Source organism: Sinocyclocheilus rhinocerous, unplaced genomic scaffold (assembly GCF_001515625.1).
Source record: "Sinocyclocheilus rhinocerous isolate Xijiao unplaced genomic scaffold, SAMN03320098_v1.1 scaffold697, whole genome shotgun sequence".
Lineage (NCBI taxonomy): Eukaryota > Metazoa > Chordata > Actinopteri > Cypriniformes > Cyprinidae > Sinocyclocheilus > Sinocyclocheilus rhinocerous.
In genome coordinates, this window is record NW_015664033.1 from 317,774 (window position 1) to 333,612 (window position 15,839).

The following is a 15,839-nucleotide window of genomic DNA, read 5'->3' on the forward strand; positions in this document are numbered from 1 at the left end:
GTGGATTTAGGTGGGAGGGGTTGGCCATGGTACCTTGTACTGCGTGTCCACATGGAGTGATGTGTTTAATATTACTGATTTTTCACGTGTGTGTCATGGGAATTGAGTGTGGGGTAGAAATCTGAGGGTCTTAGAAACAAAGTCGCATGCTGTTATGTTTGAGAGGGCATCATTTTTTAATTAAGACATTAAAAACAAATATTGTCTTCGATAGAATAAATAGTTTATTTTGCATACAGTAGCCGACTGTACTTTAAAACAGTTTCCCCACAAACAGATATCACCGTTTTATGCACCCAGAAATCGTTTTGTATTGTTATAAAAAATAAATCGCCTTCACTAATTCAGTGAGTTAATTTAGTGGAGGATTCTAAATTCGAACGGTCTTTAGTTTGTGAGATTTGTAAACGGAACCTGTACACAACCCGGTGACTCGTGCCTGACTGGAGCTTTAAACGGATATTTCACCCCAAAATTAAATATTAGTAGTCATTATTTTTCCCTCTCGCGCCGTTCAAAACCTGTATGACTTAAGTGGAGCTCGAAGTTATTTTGAAGAATGTTGGTAGGTATTTGCAACATCAAACTTTTGCTTTTGCGCGCCACTAGGTGTCAGTATTATAAGTCAAAACTTTAAAATTACTGGGTACATTATTCAGTACTGATGTAGAATTACATGTCCATTTGGTCAGACATCTTGCCTATCAAGATAATATGGTATACAGCAAGGGAAGGTCATCATGATTTACCTGCATACTGGAGAAGACCGACAGAGAGCTATAGCCTGAGAGAGACGAATCACTCTGACTGTGCATTGAGCCTTATATGAGAGAACACAAGAGGATAGTAACAGTAACAACAACTGTTATTCAGGTTTGAAACAACATGAGGATGAGAAAAAAATGTACGCAAAATGTATAATGTACATGAAAGTATAAGAAAAGGAATGTGGCAGAATATGAAAAAGATCCGTCTTTCCCAAACGCAAAAAGCAAAAACAATCCCACACAAATACATCCTCTCTAGGACTGAGATTATTTTGCATGGAAAGCTCAGTGCAAGCCAGCGCTTTGAGTCACACCTTTCTCCAGGGCATCTATCTGCTCCTGGGTGAAGCTGGTGCGGTTCCTCTGCAGCTTCCTCTTTAGCTGCAGGTGTAGCTGCGACTCGTCCACCTCATCCCTCTCTCCCTGCACCACTCCTTCCCCTGCTCCGGCCATCTGCACATTCAGATCGTCCACGCAACCATCTGAGAGAAAAATACCCCATTAAACTTCAGAGAGTCTTGTAAGAGTGCTGCGTTTCAGTGTGCCAATATGTGTTATTATATAGACAGAACTGTCTCTTTGAAGACCGTGTAATTCTAGTACGCTGCAGCATCTTGTGTTTGACAGTTTGACCTTATTTGCATACGTGTGAATAAGCAGCAACTGTATTATGGGCATCTAATTCTGTGTCTAATGTCTGCTCGCTTTAGTTCCGCCTCCTGTAATGAAACAGAGGATGTCAAGGCCAGAGACGGCCGTGTTTGTATGTGGGTGTACATGCGTGGCTGATGGTGTAGCTGTTGGCACCCTCTGTTTGTGCTCAGTCAAGTATAAGAATTGCTGGTTCACCCCACAGCTGACTTCACAAACACAAGCACACATACAGCGTACATTCACACACAGAGGTGCTTTACTAATACATACAGATATCACTCAGTAACACTCACGTACCTGTTCCGTGTTGAGGAGTGATGGTGTCGGCCGGGTGGTACCAGTTGTTTGGGCCAGTCCAGTTGGAGCCGTTTTGTAAGTTCAGCATGGTCAGATTGTCATACATCAAATGCCACCTGTGAGAAAACACTGACCCTCTCCTTCTATCATCCAGACCACTCCAACCCTGAATGAAGGACGGAAGAGGTAAAACTGTGAAAAAAGGTCATCGGAAAAATCAAATACAATAAATTCAGTATTTATGTGCAGTAAATGGCTATTGTATTTCATTCTTTAGGCCTATGTTGTGTCACCAATTTAGTATTGCATTTCCATGGCTTTGATTAGCTGATCATGTTGATGTTTTCTAACAGAGAATATCATTTAATTTAATTTATTAAATTATTAATAATTTCACTTAACAGTAAACACATCAGGTAACATTTCGTTATTCATCTTTTAAAACTTTTTTATGTTTTAATTTTCTATAATGATCAATTTTTTTGGCCTTCCTTCAGTCTTTGTTTCCAACATCTCCCTGCTATAGTATACTAACAACTATGACCTTTTTTTGGAAAACAAAAAATATGGAAACAAAAGCTAGCATTTTAGTAAAAACCTAGATTTTAGTTTTGTGCCAACCCTGTTATTATCATGTTTATCCCTTTTTAAAATAATGAACTATTGCATATTTGTCATAATGACATCATTGTCCTTTCAGAAGTTAACTCTCCAATGACAAGTTAAAGTCCATTTACTGTTATCCATTTATCTTATGTTTTATGTATATCTTAAAATGTCAACCCTGTTTTCGTGATTTTCTATAGTAAACATTTGACTTTAAAACATTTCAAAGTGGTTATATGTTAAAAATCCACCCGGTTACCTTTCTGAAGGAATAGCTACATCCAGCATTTATTAAAATGTAGTAATTTTTCTTGAGATGACACAATGCAATTTCTTAACACTTAAAAAATTACAGGTGCATCTCAATAAATTAGAATGTCGTGGAAAAGCAAAAATGTAATTAAAATTGTCGCATCAAACTAGATCAAACTAGCATGAATGACCCATCTGATGTCTTTAAAGTATGTTACTATTGCATCGTAAACTCTCTTTATCTATCTATCTCTCTATGTATCTTTCATACATACACACAACCATACATTAACCTCCCCCCCCAGACACACACACACACTTACAGGGAGTAATTAAGAAGTACAGAACATCTAGACTGACTTCGTCGCACACACACGGCTGACTGGATCATACATACACACAACCATACATTAACCTCCCCCCCCACACACACACACACTTACAGGGAGTAATTAAGAAGTACAGAACATCTAGTCTGACTTCGTCGTACACACACGGTTGACTGGAGAGAGTAATACTGTCAGCTAATGTTAACAACAATACACACAGACACACACACATGCTACACAACAGAGAGACACACACTCCAACAAAACAAAGAGATAATTATAGATACACTGCACACAATCCACGTTTCCGACTACAAACTGACTACACAACAAAACTCAGTACAAAAATGGAGGCATGAAGCCACCAACCAAAATGCAAGTGTATTTAAGTCACACAAAAAAGCCAGCACCTGCGCATAATTTATAGAGCAGTGTTCAGCTAAATGAATAAATGCTGCTGAAGAGTTAGAAAAAAATATCACTGGTTCCACTGATAGTTCTACATGTAAAACTACTAACATACATGGAAAGGAGGCCGTCGTCATGAATACTATAGATCTAGCCATTTAAATAACCTAGAAGTGCTTGTATAATAATATTCGCATTGGTTTTGAGAGTAAACCATGGCCCTCAAAGGCAAAGAATGATCTAGAACAGAAGGAGAAACAAAATATAGAGAAGTGACATGTGGCGGAACAACACAGATTAGGGTGCAAGAAAAAATTGCATTTCAACTGTATTTATTAGTGTATATTTCCAAAAAATAAAATGTAATATATATTATTATTACAATACATATGTAATAATAATAAACATTATTAGAGCTCAGATATGCCCAGGAAATGAACAGTTAAATATTGATACAATCCATATACAAAGGCTTCTTTTATATACAATACATGCTGACTTATGTATATAATAAAATATACAATGAATTTATAAAGTATAATAGTAAATCAATAAATAAATAATAAAATAATGCTGACACGTATATAGACGTAAAAATGTGAAAAGGTTTTGCACTAATTGAAATGAACTAGTTCAATTAATTAAATATGACTTTGTATGACTCTCAAGCAAAGACAAATACAAGCACATTTAAATTATTTAAACGTTGCCTTTGGTGGTGTAACACAACATATTGTTGTAGCCTATACAAAACAGAAAATGTCAAAGGTCAAGTCTTCCATAACCTTTCCACAATTAACCAGTAATTTTTCCCCAAATCTATTTTGTTTTTCCAATAAAAGAGTCATGAATCTGTTAATGTCTCAGTCGCTGTGTCGGCAGTGAAGGCAGGAGACTCACCTGGTAGATGAATGAATTGTAAAAGTGGTCCACACTTGCTCAGTGTCTCTATCACTTTCTGTTCATCCCTCTCTCCTTCTCTCTGTTCTCTTGCTTTGTTAATGTTAGACTGTGTTGAAGAGAGAGAGAGAGAGAGAGAGAGAGAGAGAGAGAGAGAGAGAGAGAGAGGGGGGGAGAGGGATGACACACAGAGTCAGTGTCAGTGTCAGGTCTGGACTTAATGCCAGGAAAAGGGGTGATGAAATGAGAGAGAGAGGTGGAGGCAAAAAAAAATTACTGAAAAAGAGGAGATGTAAAGCTATTTCTAAAGTATCACAAAGGCAATTCGCTTTTTTTGTAGATAAGGACTTCCAAAAATGGCTAACCTAAGAGCTGTGAGACAGCTTCAGATCATGCACCTGCTCTGATGGCCAGCGGTCAGTGATAGTTTAACCCTGCACTGCTGTGATCAACACAAATGTATATGAGAAGTCATTTCAAAGTTAACTTAATTCAAATGTGTTCCTATGAAATCATCAAATGTCGTATGCTGACATAAATGAAGCATTAACCCTTTGATTTATCATAAAATATTCAAATGCATCTCAGACTAACAACTTTGTTCTGTTTGACCCCAGTGATGTATATTTTCTTGCTACTTCACATCAGTCAAAGAGTGATTAAAAAATGTGTTGCAGTTTCCACAAGAATATCAAAATTGATAATCGCCTCTGATTGGCCATTGCATTCATAAGCTCAACAGACTTGTGTGTGATTGGTTATAATGCGCAACACTGTAAAAACGCGTCAAAATCATGGCGCAAAATTGAGTTAAATTGAGAATCTAAATTTAATGCTGCGGTCAACACTTTTCATTTTATTTTCATTTTATTTGCGACAGCCGTAATGGGTTTAGTTTACCTGTACAGCAGCATTTGTGTCCGTGTGTTGCCATAGTTTCTACAAGCGGGAACTGGGGATATATGTGGATTGATAGACAACAATGACCAGGGACGAAAAATTGGAATTTCTCTGGATGTACAAATCCCTGGGAACTTTTGGTATAACATAAATGCACAACTGCATGAAATATATCACACTGTGCAAGTAGTTTTTGGATATTTTATTACGAAAATCTTTTTCTTGAGCACCAAATCAGCATATTAGAATGATTTCTGAAAGATCATGTGACACTGAAGACTGGAGTAATGATGCTGAAAATTCAGCGTTGCAGTCATATGACTTTTTAAAACACATTGAAATAGAAAAGTTATTTTAAATTATATTTTTCGATTTCAGTTTTATTTAATAAGTCATTTATTCCTGTGATGTCAAAGCTGTTTTTTTTTTTATATTGCTGTTTTACAGTATTTTAAATCAAATAAATGCAGCCTTGGTGAGCATAAGTATTAAACTATAATTTTAGTATATTTTTAAAGCTTTTAAATTGGCCTTGGAGCCTACACTCTCCACAACACTCCACTACACGCTACCCCAAAATAAAGGTGCTTCACGATGCCATAGAAGAACCTTTTTGTCATATATCATATAGATATAGAAGCTGCTGTGCTGAAAAGCTCTTTCAATGAACAGACCATTATATTCTTAAATTATAAAACAAGACACTACCATCTTCATGAGAAGAGAAATTTCACACATTACTCTGTTCTCTGTATGTTCCATGCTCGCTAGTACGATTACATGCAAACATGAGGAGACGCTCTCAGACTTGCGTGTGAGGGCCTCTCTTCTCCCTCCCACACACACACACACACACACACACACACACAAAGCATGTTTACCCTCCACTGCACTTTGTGACAATCCCAATGCTATATTTGCATATTTTATTGGATTAACTTTAAAAACCAAAGAACCTGTGACACGTTAAAATACGAGAGAAAAACAGAAAGAGAGACTTGTAGGTCTGATACAGGAGACTCAGCCAACACTACAATACTTACAAGCATGACCATTTTGGTTCTAGTTAATATGAAAGGTTCAACTTAAGCAAATAAATAGGAGGCCTCTTTATGCTCACTTTTGAAGTAAGAAGAAGGATCAAAGGGGTTCATTTTGAATCATGAGCTATTTTATTGTGTACTGATATGTTTCTTTTTTTCATGCATTCACTCTAAGGTAAATGGTTTTCAACCAGAGGGCCGGGACCCACTAGGGGGCATCAGCAAACTCTCAAAGTGGCCCCAATGAGTTGTTATATTACTTTATTAAAAGTTAGTTATATTAACAAAATCTTAATTTAAAATGCTAAGAAAAAACATGTTTATTTTTACTACAACAGACATACCAATGATACATATATCAGCTTAGGCAGGAGGGCCTTTGAAAAGGACAAAAAGTGGACAAAAACCTTTTCGGATAAAAAAAACTTTCTTTCTTCTGTGGAACGCAACGTTTAGCACATATTCAGCATATTCACACTGCTCTTTTCTAATGAAAGTGAATGGTGACTAAATGAGCTGCCAAGCTTCCAAAATGATATTGGTCTGATCAAAGCTACTGTATTACTTCAGAAGACTTGGAATATAGTGCAGGAGTCATGTGGACTACTCTTATGTCACTTTTATGGTACTTTTTGGTGACCCCTAGTCACCATTCACACCAGTCATTGTATGGAAAAGAGCAGCTCGAGCATTCTGCTAAACATCTCCTTTGTGTTCCAGACATCCCTCAGGTCGGGATCGACATGAGGGTGAGTAAATGATGACAGAACGTTCATTTTTGGGAGGTCCATCTCTTTAATGTGACAAGCACCATCAGGTCAACAGACACTGTCACGGCACAAACAAGACACAAGGAGTTTCGTGCAGTTGCGGTACACGCATGATAGCGAAGGAACTGAAACAGAAAAAGAGAAATAGGAAGACATAACGAGGCCATGGATGTATCCTTGTAGAAAAAAAAACAAGGAAGGGGGACACAGAGGGCACGAGAAAGAGAGACAGAGGAGGCGGAGGAGAAGGAGGGTGCCAGCTTTATTTATTTCCGGTTGACAAAACTCTCCGCTCTCTTCCTCTCCCATCCTCCCCCCATACCTATGTCTCCCTCTTTGTCACTCGTTCAGAGGATGCACGGAAAAAAACAGTGACACGGAAAACAGACAGAGGATTTAAACAGAAACACAATGGAAGATGAAGAGCATCTTTCTCCGTGTGGGTTATTTTTTTAAAATAGTTACAAAAGTGAAGCAAATGAGAAGGGATCCTAATAAAACGTTGTTAATATTTAGTGTCAGAGTGTTGCACACATGTGACGTTGAGTGTGTGTTTATTATGTGTGCTGGTGTGTGAGCGTACGCTCCTTCAGGGCACATTTTTTTCAGTGTCTTGTTAGTTCATCCCTGTCACCCTCTCTCTCTCTGCTGGGGGGGGAGGGGGAAGAGAGGTCACCATAGCAACAATGCCAGGACAAATTAACATCAAGCGCTTAAAAAAATGTGTATACATGTATGAGAGTGCATGTATATGTGGTAAAAGAGCAAGTGTTGTACTCGATACCCCGCGTGTGACGCCAAAATCCGGCAGAGGCATTGATGTTAATGCATAAATTACAAATAATTCATTAGGCCCACAGTCTCTCCATCACTCTGTGTCATCCGTTTGGTTCCCGAGCACTTGTCTTCTTATATTCATTATATTGGTGTTGTTGTGTGCCCCCAGGCTACAGAGTGCCACGTCCTCCCTCTCCCCTCCTCTCTCTCTGGCCCTGTCACCTTCAATTGCTCCATGGTACTAGACACACAGCCACAGGCAAAGAGAGAGAAGAGAGGGGACACACACATACACACACAGAGAGAGAAAAAGGGGTGAGGACCGAAGGACGAAGCGCTGCGTATGTCTGGAGAGAGACAAAGAGGTAAAGAAAGAGGGCAGGTGTGAAAAGTTGTGAGAAAAGATGTGAGGGAGGACGAGGAATCGAGAAACGACGAAATCCGGAGGTGACAAAGTTGAAGGAGGTATAAGTAGACACAACGAAGTGGCCTTGGTCCTAGCATCCATAGGTGCAAGTATTTCGTTGTCTCATAAGCAGGCTAACATGGAATTTCGAAGCAAGAAATTCTGCAGAAAGCTTTGTAGCTCCCTTATATGCATACATTTAAAAGTTTGGGGTCAGTTTTTTAAACTTTTTTTTTTGCATTAATTTGATCAAAAAAAGGGAAAAAAGGTATAAGCAAGAATTTTGTGAAGCAGTCTAACAATTTAAAATAAATGTTTTCTATTTAATATTCTTTAAAATGTAAGTTATTCCTTTGATAAAAAGATAAATTTTCAGCCGCCATAACTCCAGTCAGTGTCACATGATCCATTGTGCTGCTTTATATTTTTACGGAAACAGTGATACAATTTTTTCAGGATTCATTAATAAACAATGTTCAAAAGATCAGCATTTATTTATAAAAACGCTCTTTAGAAAAATTCTACATTTATTTAAGGACACTTTTGATAAATGTATTGGATTCTTGCTGGATAAAAGTTTTTTTTTTTTTTTTTTAGAAAATTGACCCCAAACAGTACAAAAGTTTATGCTGCCCCTTGTGTGTTTGTTAATTAAATAGTTTTTATTAATTTGATTATGCTCAATTTAACACATTTCACCATGTTCATTCTGCAGAACTGACATAGATTTTTCCCTTAAAAACAGCAGAGGAAGGATGTAAAAATCTACAGAGTTTGTCTAGGCCTGCTTTTTAACCAAGTTAGTACTTCTTAGACCTTTGCTTCTTAGACCTATATAGCTCTACTGGCAGCCTGGTGATAGCAAAACAATGGTTAGGCTCGATTCCCAGGGAATGTATAAACTGATAACATATACTTTGAGTGTATGACACTTTAGAAAAAAACAGGTATGATGTAAATCTGAACGAGATTTTAACTTGATAACATAAACTGCAGTATATAAAACATGGCATAAACATGAATAGAATTTAAAACATTTTGATTTGTGTTCACACTGCTGCTCTATATTTTAGCCAGTTATATTCAGTTGCAATATTTTATTGCATTTTTCAACATGTTCTCCCTGATATACCTGTCAAACTGACCACAAACAAATTGCTATTTCGGATACCAACTTTCTGAAAAGTGCATGACAAATGTTTAGTTAAAAAGGAAGGATTAAATCTTTAAAAGGGATTATACTAGCTTGTTTAAAAAAAAAACTTAAAAACTACACTTACATGATAATATTCTATATGTGAGACATTTAACTTGTTTAATCTGACAATGCTAAAGGATTTGATCTGTTGGCCTTTAATTTACAAAACGACACCGTCACTCAACACTTTCTGAGTAGTATTGATATTATTATTAGGCTACTATTTATATTCGGCGTATAAGTAGCCTAATTTAAAGACCACTGACCAGATATTAACTTGCGCCTTAAAGACTTAATAAAACAGAGTTTGCATGTTACATTAAGGTTATTTAACATGCATTTAATGTAATTTATTTCCAGTCCAAACGCAACTAACACAATGTTTCTGTCAAAGATAAGCAGTCCTCAAAACTTTTTCCCAGTTTGCCAAAACACGCCTGCTTCTCTGAAATCGCGTTCGCGTGTCAACGTGGCGTTTCGCAGCCAGTAGAATTTAGAATTTTCCTAGGCCCCGCCCAATCTCGTCTTACAATTGGCTCTTTTTCCTGTCAGTAAAACCTTTTTGAGGACACGTAACGTGGCTGCCCCACCCCCTTTTACGTGCACTTTAAAGAAGAACAGTGCCAACGCGTACTCCTCAACTCAGGATAAACGGCTGTACTCGAACAGAAATCACTGCAGGCTTGGTAAGTCATTTATACGGTTTTACATACAAATTTTTTTTTTTCATTTTTAACTTAAATTGCACTGTGTTTTTATTTTAATGTCAACTATTTTTGTACAGCTCGTTCAATAGTCATTATATGCTGCCTGTAAATCACTGCATAAAACAAAACATTGTTTTTAGATTTTATATGTTTGTTCTTGTTTTTTTTATTATTATGCTTTAACATAAAATAGTTGATGCTTACTCAGAAAGTTGAAAAAAAAATGTCTATGCTGTATCATTTAATTTAAAATTGAATGAGACCATTGATGATAAATTTACATTTTCATTGCTAAGCACAATGACTTAGTGTGTTAGTGTGCATAATCCTTTTTTTTTCCTAGGGCAGAAAGAATTTATAAAATATTTTTCTGTCTCTTTTACACACACTCCTTAGGGAGAATATGCAGCTGCTCTTTTTAGGGACACTTGCCCTGTTTGTTGGGGTCACAGTTGCTGTGCCTGCACAGGAGAAGCGTGTACATCATAAGCCTGACCTCAGTGACCATGTTCATGATGATGCCCATGGATACCAGTATGACCACGAGGCCTTCCTGGGCAAAGAGGAAGCCAAGACCTTTGACCAGCTAAGCCCTGAGGAGAGCAAAGAGAGACTAGGGTAAAATAAATATGCGAGAATGGTACAGTAAATAGGAGAATAATAATATTATTAGTGTCTTACTTTGTATTTTTTTTGTATATTCCCTTTGCAGAAAGATTGTGGATAGAATTGACACGGATAAGGATGGCTTCATCAGTCATGCTGAGCTACACCACTGGATCAAGCACAGGCAGAGTAGGTACATCAAGGAGAATGTGGACAAGCACTGGAAAGAGTACGACCAGAACAAGGATGGGAAGATTGGCTGGATTGAGTACAAGAACACCACCTACGGATATTACATGGGTAATTAAAATGAGCCTTTGAATTCGGGCACGGCTACTAATTATGTGGCTTTTAATGAGAAACAGCTGTTTATGTAGGGTTATGTATTTATTGTTCACAACAATGCAGCATCTTCGCAAAATGAAACTATTGTATTTTGGACAAATTAGTATTTAATTTAAATAGACCAAAAATGTTTAGTGTTTAGACCTTAAACCGCAATACATACCACAGAACTAAAGAATATTGACGGTTAATGTACTATTACTGTATTCCAGATGCAGAGTTTGATGATGTGGATGATAAGGCGAGTTACAAAGCCATGCTCACTAGAGATGAAAGACGGTTCAAGTCTGCAGACCGGGACGGGGACAGTGTTGCTACCAGAGAAGAGTTTACCGCCTTCCTCCATCCAGAGGAGTTTGACCACATGAGGGACATTGTGATACAGGTACATAGAGTAAAGCAGAAGGCATTTATACTCGCATGTTTTACAGAAACAGCTTTAAAAATATGTTTAATACATGTTGAGAAGATTCACACGGAGGAAAAAAACGTATAGACCAAGGACCAAAATTCTCTTGTTCACATTTTCACTATATGTGACCCTGGAGCACAAAACCAGTCTTAAGTCGCTGGGGTATATTTGTAGCAATAGCCAAAAATACATTGTATGGGTCAAAATTATTGATTTTTCTTTTATGCCAAAAATGATCATTAGGATATTAAGTAAAGATCATGTTCCATTTAGATATTTAGTAAATTTCCTACTGTAAATATATTAAAAATCCTAACAAACCTTACATCAATGGAAAGCGTATTTATTCAGCTTTTAGATGATTTATAAATCTCAATTTCAAAAAATTGACCCTTATGACCGGTTTTGTGCTCTAGGGTCACATATGTATATATATAATAATGCATTTTTTTGGAAGAGGGTTTCTACATGATTCTGCAGAATGTATGTTTTTGTTAAAAAATACTAATAAAAATTGGCCAAGTGACAGGAGAATTACTATGAATACTGTAGATTATTAATTTTGCTATCTATTGTTAGCATTTAACATCTTTCAGACCAGAACAGACCACTTGAGAAGCACTGAAACAGATCACTGTTGCAAACTTTGATCCTTCATTGTTACAGGAAACAATTGAAGACATTGACAAGAATGGTGATGGCAAGATTGATCTGCGGGAATACATTGGTAAATGTCTACTCGATTCTACTGGGAAAGAAGAAAGCCTACATTTAAACTGATATTTTGTGGCCAGATGAATTGAAACTGTGCTTGTGTTCCTTATGACCCCTAGGGGACATGTTCAACCCTGAAAATGGAGAGAATGAACCAGATTGGGTCACAACAGAAAAGAAGCACTTTTCAGAGTTCAGAGACATGAACAAGGTATGCCGTGGGAAGGAAATCTGTCAGCATTCTATTCTATTCTTTCATGGTTCATGATTTGCTTGCTTTTGTTAGGACGGTTTCCTTGATGCCAGTGAAGTCTCTCATTGGATCCTCCCTGGAGAGGTCGACCATGCTGATAATGAGGCCCGGCATCTCATTCATGAAACAGATAAAGACAACGTAAGTGGCTTTCACTGGGTCTTCAACGTGGGTGGTGTCATTAATTCGCAATAATGCATAAATGGCAATAATAATAATCAAAAATCAATTTAAAATTAATCTTTACTTCTGTCTTCTTTCTTTTAATTCACTGCCAATGAATTGCAATGGACTTCCAACTGCTTCATGTAATTGACTAACCAGGATGACAAAATCACAAAGGAAGAGATTCTGGCAAACTGGAACATGTTTGTCGGGAGCCAAGCGACTAATTACGGAGAGGATCTCACCAAAAGACATGATGAACTTTAATGCTGGCATATCTGGGTACAGGGGAGGGCAACATATTTGGGGTGTAGGCAAGAAGATAGGAAACTGAATATGAAAATAAAAGCTCATTTTCATCATGTGTAGGAACATTTCCAGAGTCAAAAGTCAGGGGTTAGGCTTCAATGAAGACAGGTATTTTAGTGAGACAGATAAAAATTTTATTTATTGTCAAACACATTTCGTCCTTTGAAACAAAACCGTAAGGAACACTCACATTCCTTATGAACAGACACTCCAGCTTGCTAACTGTGAGGAAATGGACTGATATCTTCCACTTGAGAGATGCTCAGGAGTTCAGCACTGAATACAGGGACAGTTGCATCAGTATTCACAATAACAGCCCTGTTTTGACTGTTACAAAGGAAATTTCACAATTTCAAATTTTAGTGGTCTGTGACTTCACATTCAATGTATCACTAAAACGAAAAGAGGCATAGCTGAGGAGAGATGAAGCCAGAGGGAGGGAAAGAGGGGCAGGGACTCAATAGATGGGAGGAGACAAAAGTGATTGACACTGTATTGGTGGAACATTTTTCTCTCTGTGAATTCCAAATAAAGCCATGTTGGTTTGTTTTTTAAATTGTGGACTGGGGTTTAATTTCAGTGTTCTGACAAAGACATTATATTGCATTCTGATAAGAGGTCTAATTGTTAATAACAGAAGCTTTATATATATATATATATATATATATAAAAAAATTTTTTATTAATCAGTCACCCTCTTGTTCAGCTAAATCATTCTTTGTCCTTTGCATTTTCCAAACTGTGTTTGTGTCCTTAATGTCATTCCCAGGATGGTCGTCTCTCTATCAGTGAGATCATGGATAAAATGGATTTCATTAAAGTCAGCACTATAACTGACTTTGGGACCCTGACAGAAGATCATGATGAACTTTAACCTCATTATGACCACAAAAAGCCTGAATGCCAATTAAAACGTTTAAAATAAGACAAATGCGATTTTTGAAGTGTGTAAAATAAATGATTTATTAAAAAATGTTTTATTGTGTACACATGACATTAAAGTATCTTTGGGGGCAAGGGAAAAAAAATAACTTCAACATCCACTCCAATTACCCCTCACCAAACAACTGACAACAAAAGGACTCCAAAAAAGTCCAGCAAAATGAATGACAATATTTACAGGGTCAAAGCGTTGTCCAATCCTCTTGTTTATGCTTGCATAACGGGTCTGGCCTCTTTAGCTTTGAGGTCCACTCCTGAACCTGCAAAGCCAGTCCCACCCTGCCGACGAGCAAAGACAGACATTATACACTGACTTTGTTGAGACACTCTTTATAGCTTTATGTCTCTCATACACACCCTCTGAAGGGGTATGATGTCCTTCTCTTTCAGTTTGTCTCCAGTCACTGGATCAATCATGTCTTTCTGTATGAGCTTCTCCACACACTCCATAGTGACTACGACTCCACTTGAGGGAAAGACAGGAAACAAAAAGAGAGAGAAACTAAAAGTGCGGGCACGGCCTAAATGTATGAAAATGTATAGAGTCAGATCAATTCTTGCTGAATAAACAGTTTAAAAGTCAAACTCACGAGGGTTTAAGAACTGCACAGGGCACAGAGTTCCCAAGCGTGTCTTTGGTTACTGCACACACGTATCTGTCCTGAGGACCACATAAAACTATTTCTGAACGGTTGAGAAACATCTTAAAGATACTGCTTGCAAAGACGTGCAGTAATTTAAAGGTTTGGGTCCGTTTTTTTTCTTAAGATACAATACAGAAATATTTAACATTTAATAATACATTAATTATACTTATTTAATATATTTTTAATTAGTACTGTTATTAAGCAAAGATATATTCAGCTGATCAAAAGTGACAGTAAATATATTATGTTACAAAAAAATTCAAATAAATGCTGCTCTCTTTTGAACTTTCTATTAATCAAATCATCCTTATAAAAAATAAATAAAATCACAACTCTTAAGCAGCACAACCTTTATCAACACTGATCATGAGAAACGCTTCTTGGGAATAGGGATGTAACGATTCCACAATACTGGTTTCATGATCCAATTTTTTAATGATTGTTTTAACAACATGAGATTTAAGACAAATTATAAATGAAAAAGTGTCCTTTTATTATTTCCCAGACAAAATGATGTACCTGACATCGGAATATCTTTTAGGTCAAATAAATAGGCTAATAATAAATAATAATTTTAAAACATATAATAAATAAATAATACAAATAAAAGAAATATCCTCATATAAACAAACTAAGGCTTTACCTAGCTTGGAGTTTTTTTTTTTTAAAGGGGTCATATGATGCGATTTCAAGTTTTCCTTTCTCTTTGGAGTGTTACAAGCTCTTGGTGCCTAAAGAAGATCTGTAAAGTTGCAAATACTAAAGTCTCAAATCCAAAGAGATATTCTTTATAAAAGTTAAGAGTCAACCACGCCTACCTAAAACGGCTCGTTCTAACACGCCCCACATGTCTACGTCACGATGTGGGAAGATTTGCATAACATCGCCCAAATGTTCACGCAAAGAAAGAAGGCGTAACTTTTATTCTCGCTGTAGTATTCTTGTTGTTGCCGCCGCCATGTCGTGGAGACACTGTGTGTTTTGTTGTGAAAGCGAAACTACTTTGTTTGACCTTCCGAAAGAGGACACAACGAGAAATCAATGGTTAAGTTGTATTTACAACACTGTTCCAGAACACTTCAACCCAAATATTCAGATGTGTGCAGCGCATTTTACGGAGGACGTGGACTGTTTCCTGGAAGAGTAGCCTACAATGCCAGTGTTCCGGTGAATTCAGTTCCCCGGTTTCCCCTTCAGCGCGCATTCTGACCCTATACAGTCTATGATGCTGACAAATAATGCTTACTCACAGCCTGTAAGTACATTTTCATATTTAAAGGATTTGCTGCTGACGATTCAAACGTGAGTTTTGGGCAGTGTAGAGTAGCGCTTGTTGTTTGTCGTTTCTCCGATCACAAATGCAGACATGGTTTTATGTTTACGCGGCGCGATGCAACGCAACACGTAAAAAGACAGTATTAGTCATTATAAT

General features: G+C 37.1%; 3 protein-coding genes across 4 annotated transcripts in view; 1 reads left to right on the forward strand and 2 right to left on the reverse strand.

Moving 5' to 3' along the window:
• The window catches only part of LOC107729417 (paired box protein Pax-6-like), a 6,273-nt gene extending 1,998 nt beyond the window's left edge, over nt 1-4,275 (reverse strand). The window contains exons 1-4 of the mRNA XM_016539905.1: nt 4,214-4,275; nt 1,719-1,910; nt 1,070-1,249; nt 750-820 (exon numbers count right to left, since the gene is read on the reverse strand). Of these exons, the coding sequence (XP_016395391.1) occupies nt 750-820; nt 1,070-1,249; nt 1,719-1,824 (357 nt within the window). The 5' untranslated portion in view covers nt 1,825-1,910; nt 4,214-4,275. The remainder of the gene's footprint in view (nt 1-749; nt 821-1,069; nt 1,250-1,718; nt 1,911-4,213) is intronic.
• Nucleotides 4,276-9,900: 5,625 nt separating this feature from the next.
• LOC107729515 (reticulocalbin-1-like) lies at nt 9,901-13,767 on the forward strand. Of its 2 annotated transcripts, none has more exons than XM_016540058.1 (8): nt 9,901-9,993; nt 10,411-10,632; nt 10,727-10,920; nt 11,178-11,350; nt 12,044-12,104; nt 12,211-12,302; nt 12,378-12,485; nt 13,588-13,767. In XM_016540058.1, exons 2-8 carry the CDS (start codon nt 10,418-10,420, stop codon nt 13,690-13,692), a joined length of 948 nt encoding a protein of 315 aa, XP_016395544.1. In that variant the 5' UTR covers nt 9,901-9,993; nt 10,411-10,417; the 3' UTR covers nt 13,693-13,767. The 2 variants fall into 2 exon arrangements, with proteins under 2 accessions (XP_016395544.1, XP_016395543.1); XM_016540057.1 differs by lacking the exon at nt 13,588-13,767 and adding an exon at nt 12,669-13,369.
• Nucleotides 13,768-13,808: 41 nt separating this feature from the next.
• LOC107729514 (nitric oxide synthase-interacting protein-like) overlaps nt 13,809-15,839 on the reverse strand; it is a 5,503-nt gene continuing 3,472 nt past the window's right edge. Inside the window, exons 8-10 of the mRNA XM_016540056.1 lie at nt 14,351-14,421; nt 14,118-14,226; nt 13,809-14,039 (exon numbers count right to left, since the gene is read on the reverse strand). Of these exons, the coding sequence (XP_016395542.1) occupies nt 13,968-14,039; nt 14,118-14,226; nt 14,351-14,421 (252 nt within the window). The 3' untranslated portion in view covers nt 13,809-13,967. The remainder of the gene's footprint in view (nt 14,040-14,117; nt 14,227-14,350; nt 14,422-15,839) is intronic.

Excerpts from the sequence above, each read along its gene's own strand:
- LOC107729515 (XM_016540057.1), top strand. The coding sequence starts at position 10,418 with ATGCAGCTGCTCTTTTTAGGGACACTTGCCCTGTTTGTTGGGGTCACA. Across the intron at positions 10,921-11,177 it reads CACCTACGGATATTACATGG|ATGCAGAGTTTGATGATGTG; the intron begins GTAATTAAAATG and ends ACTGTATTCCAG. Across the intron at positions 11,351-12,043 it reads TGAGGGACATTGTGATACAG|GAAACAATTGAAGACATTGA; the intron begins GTACATAGAGTA and ends TCATTGTTACAG.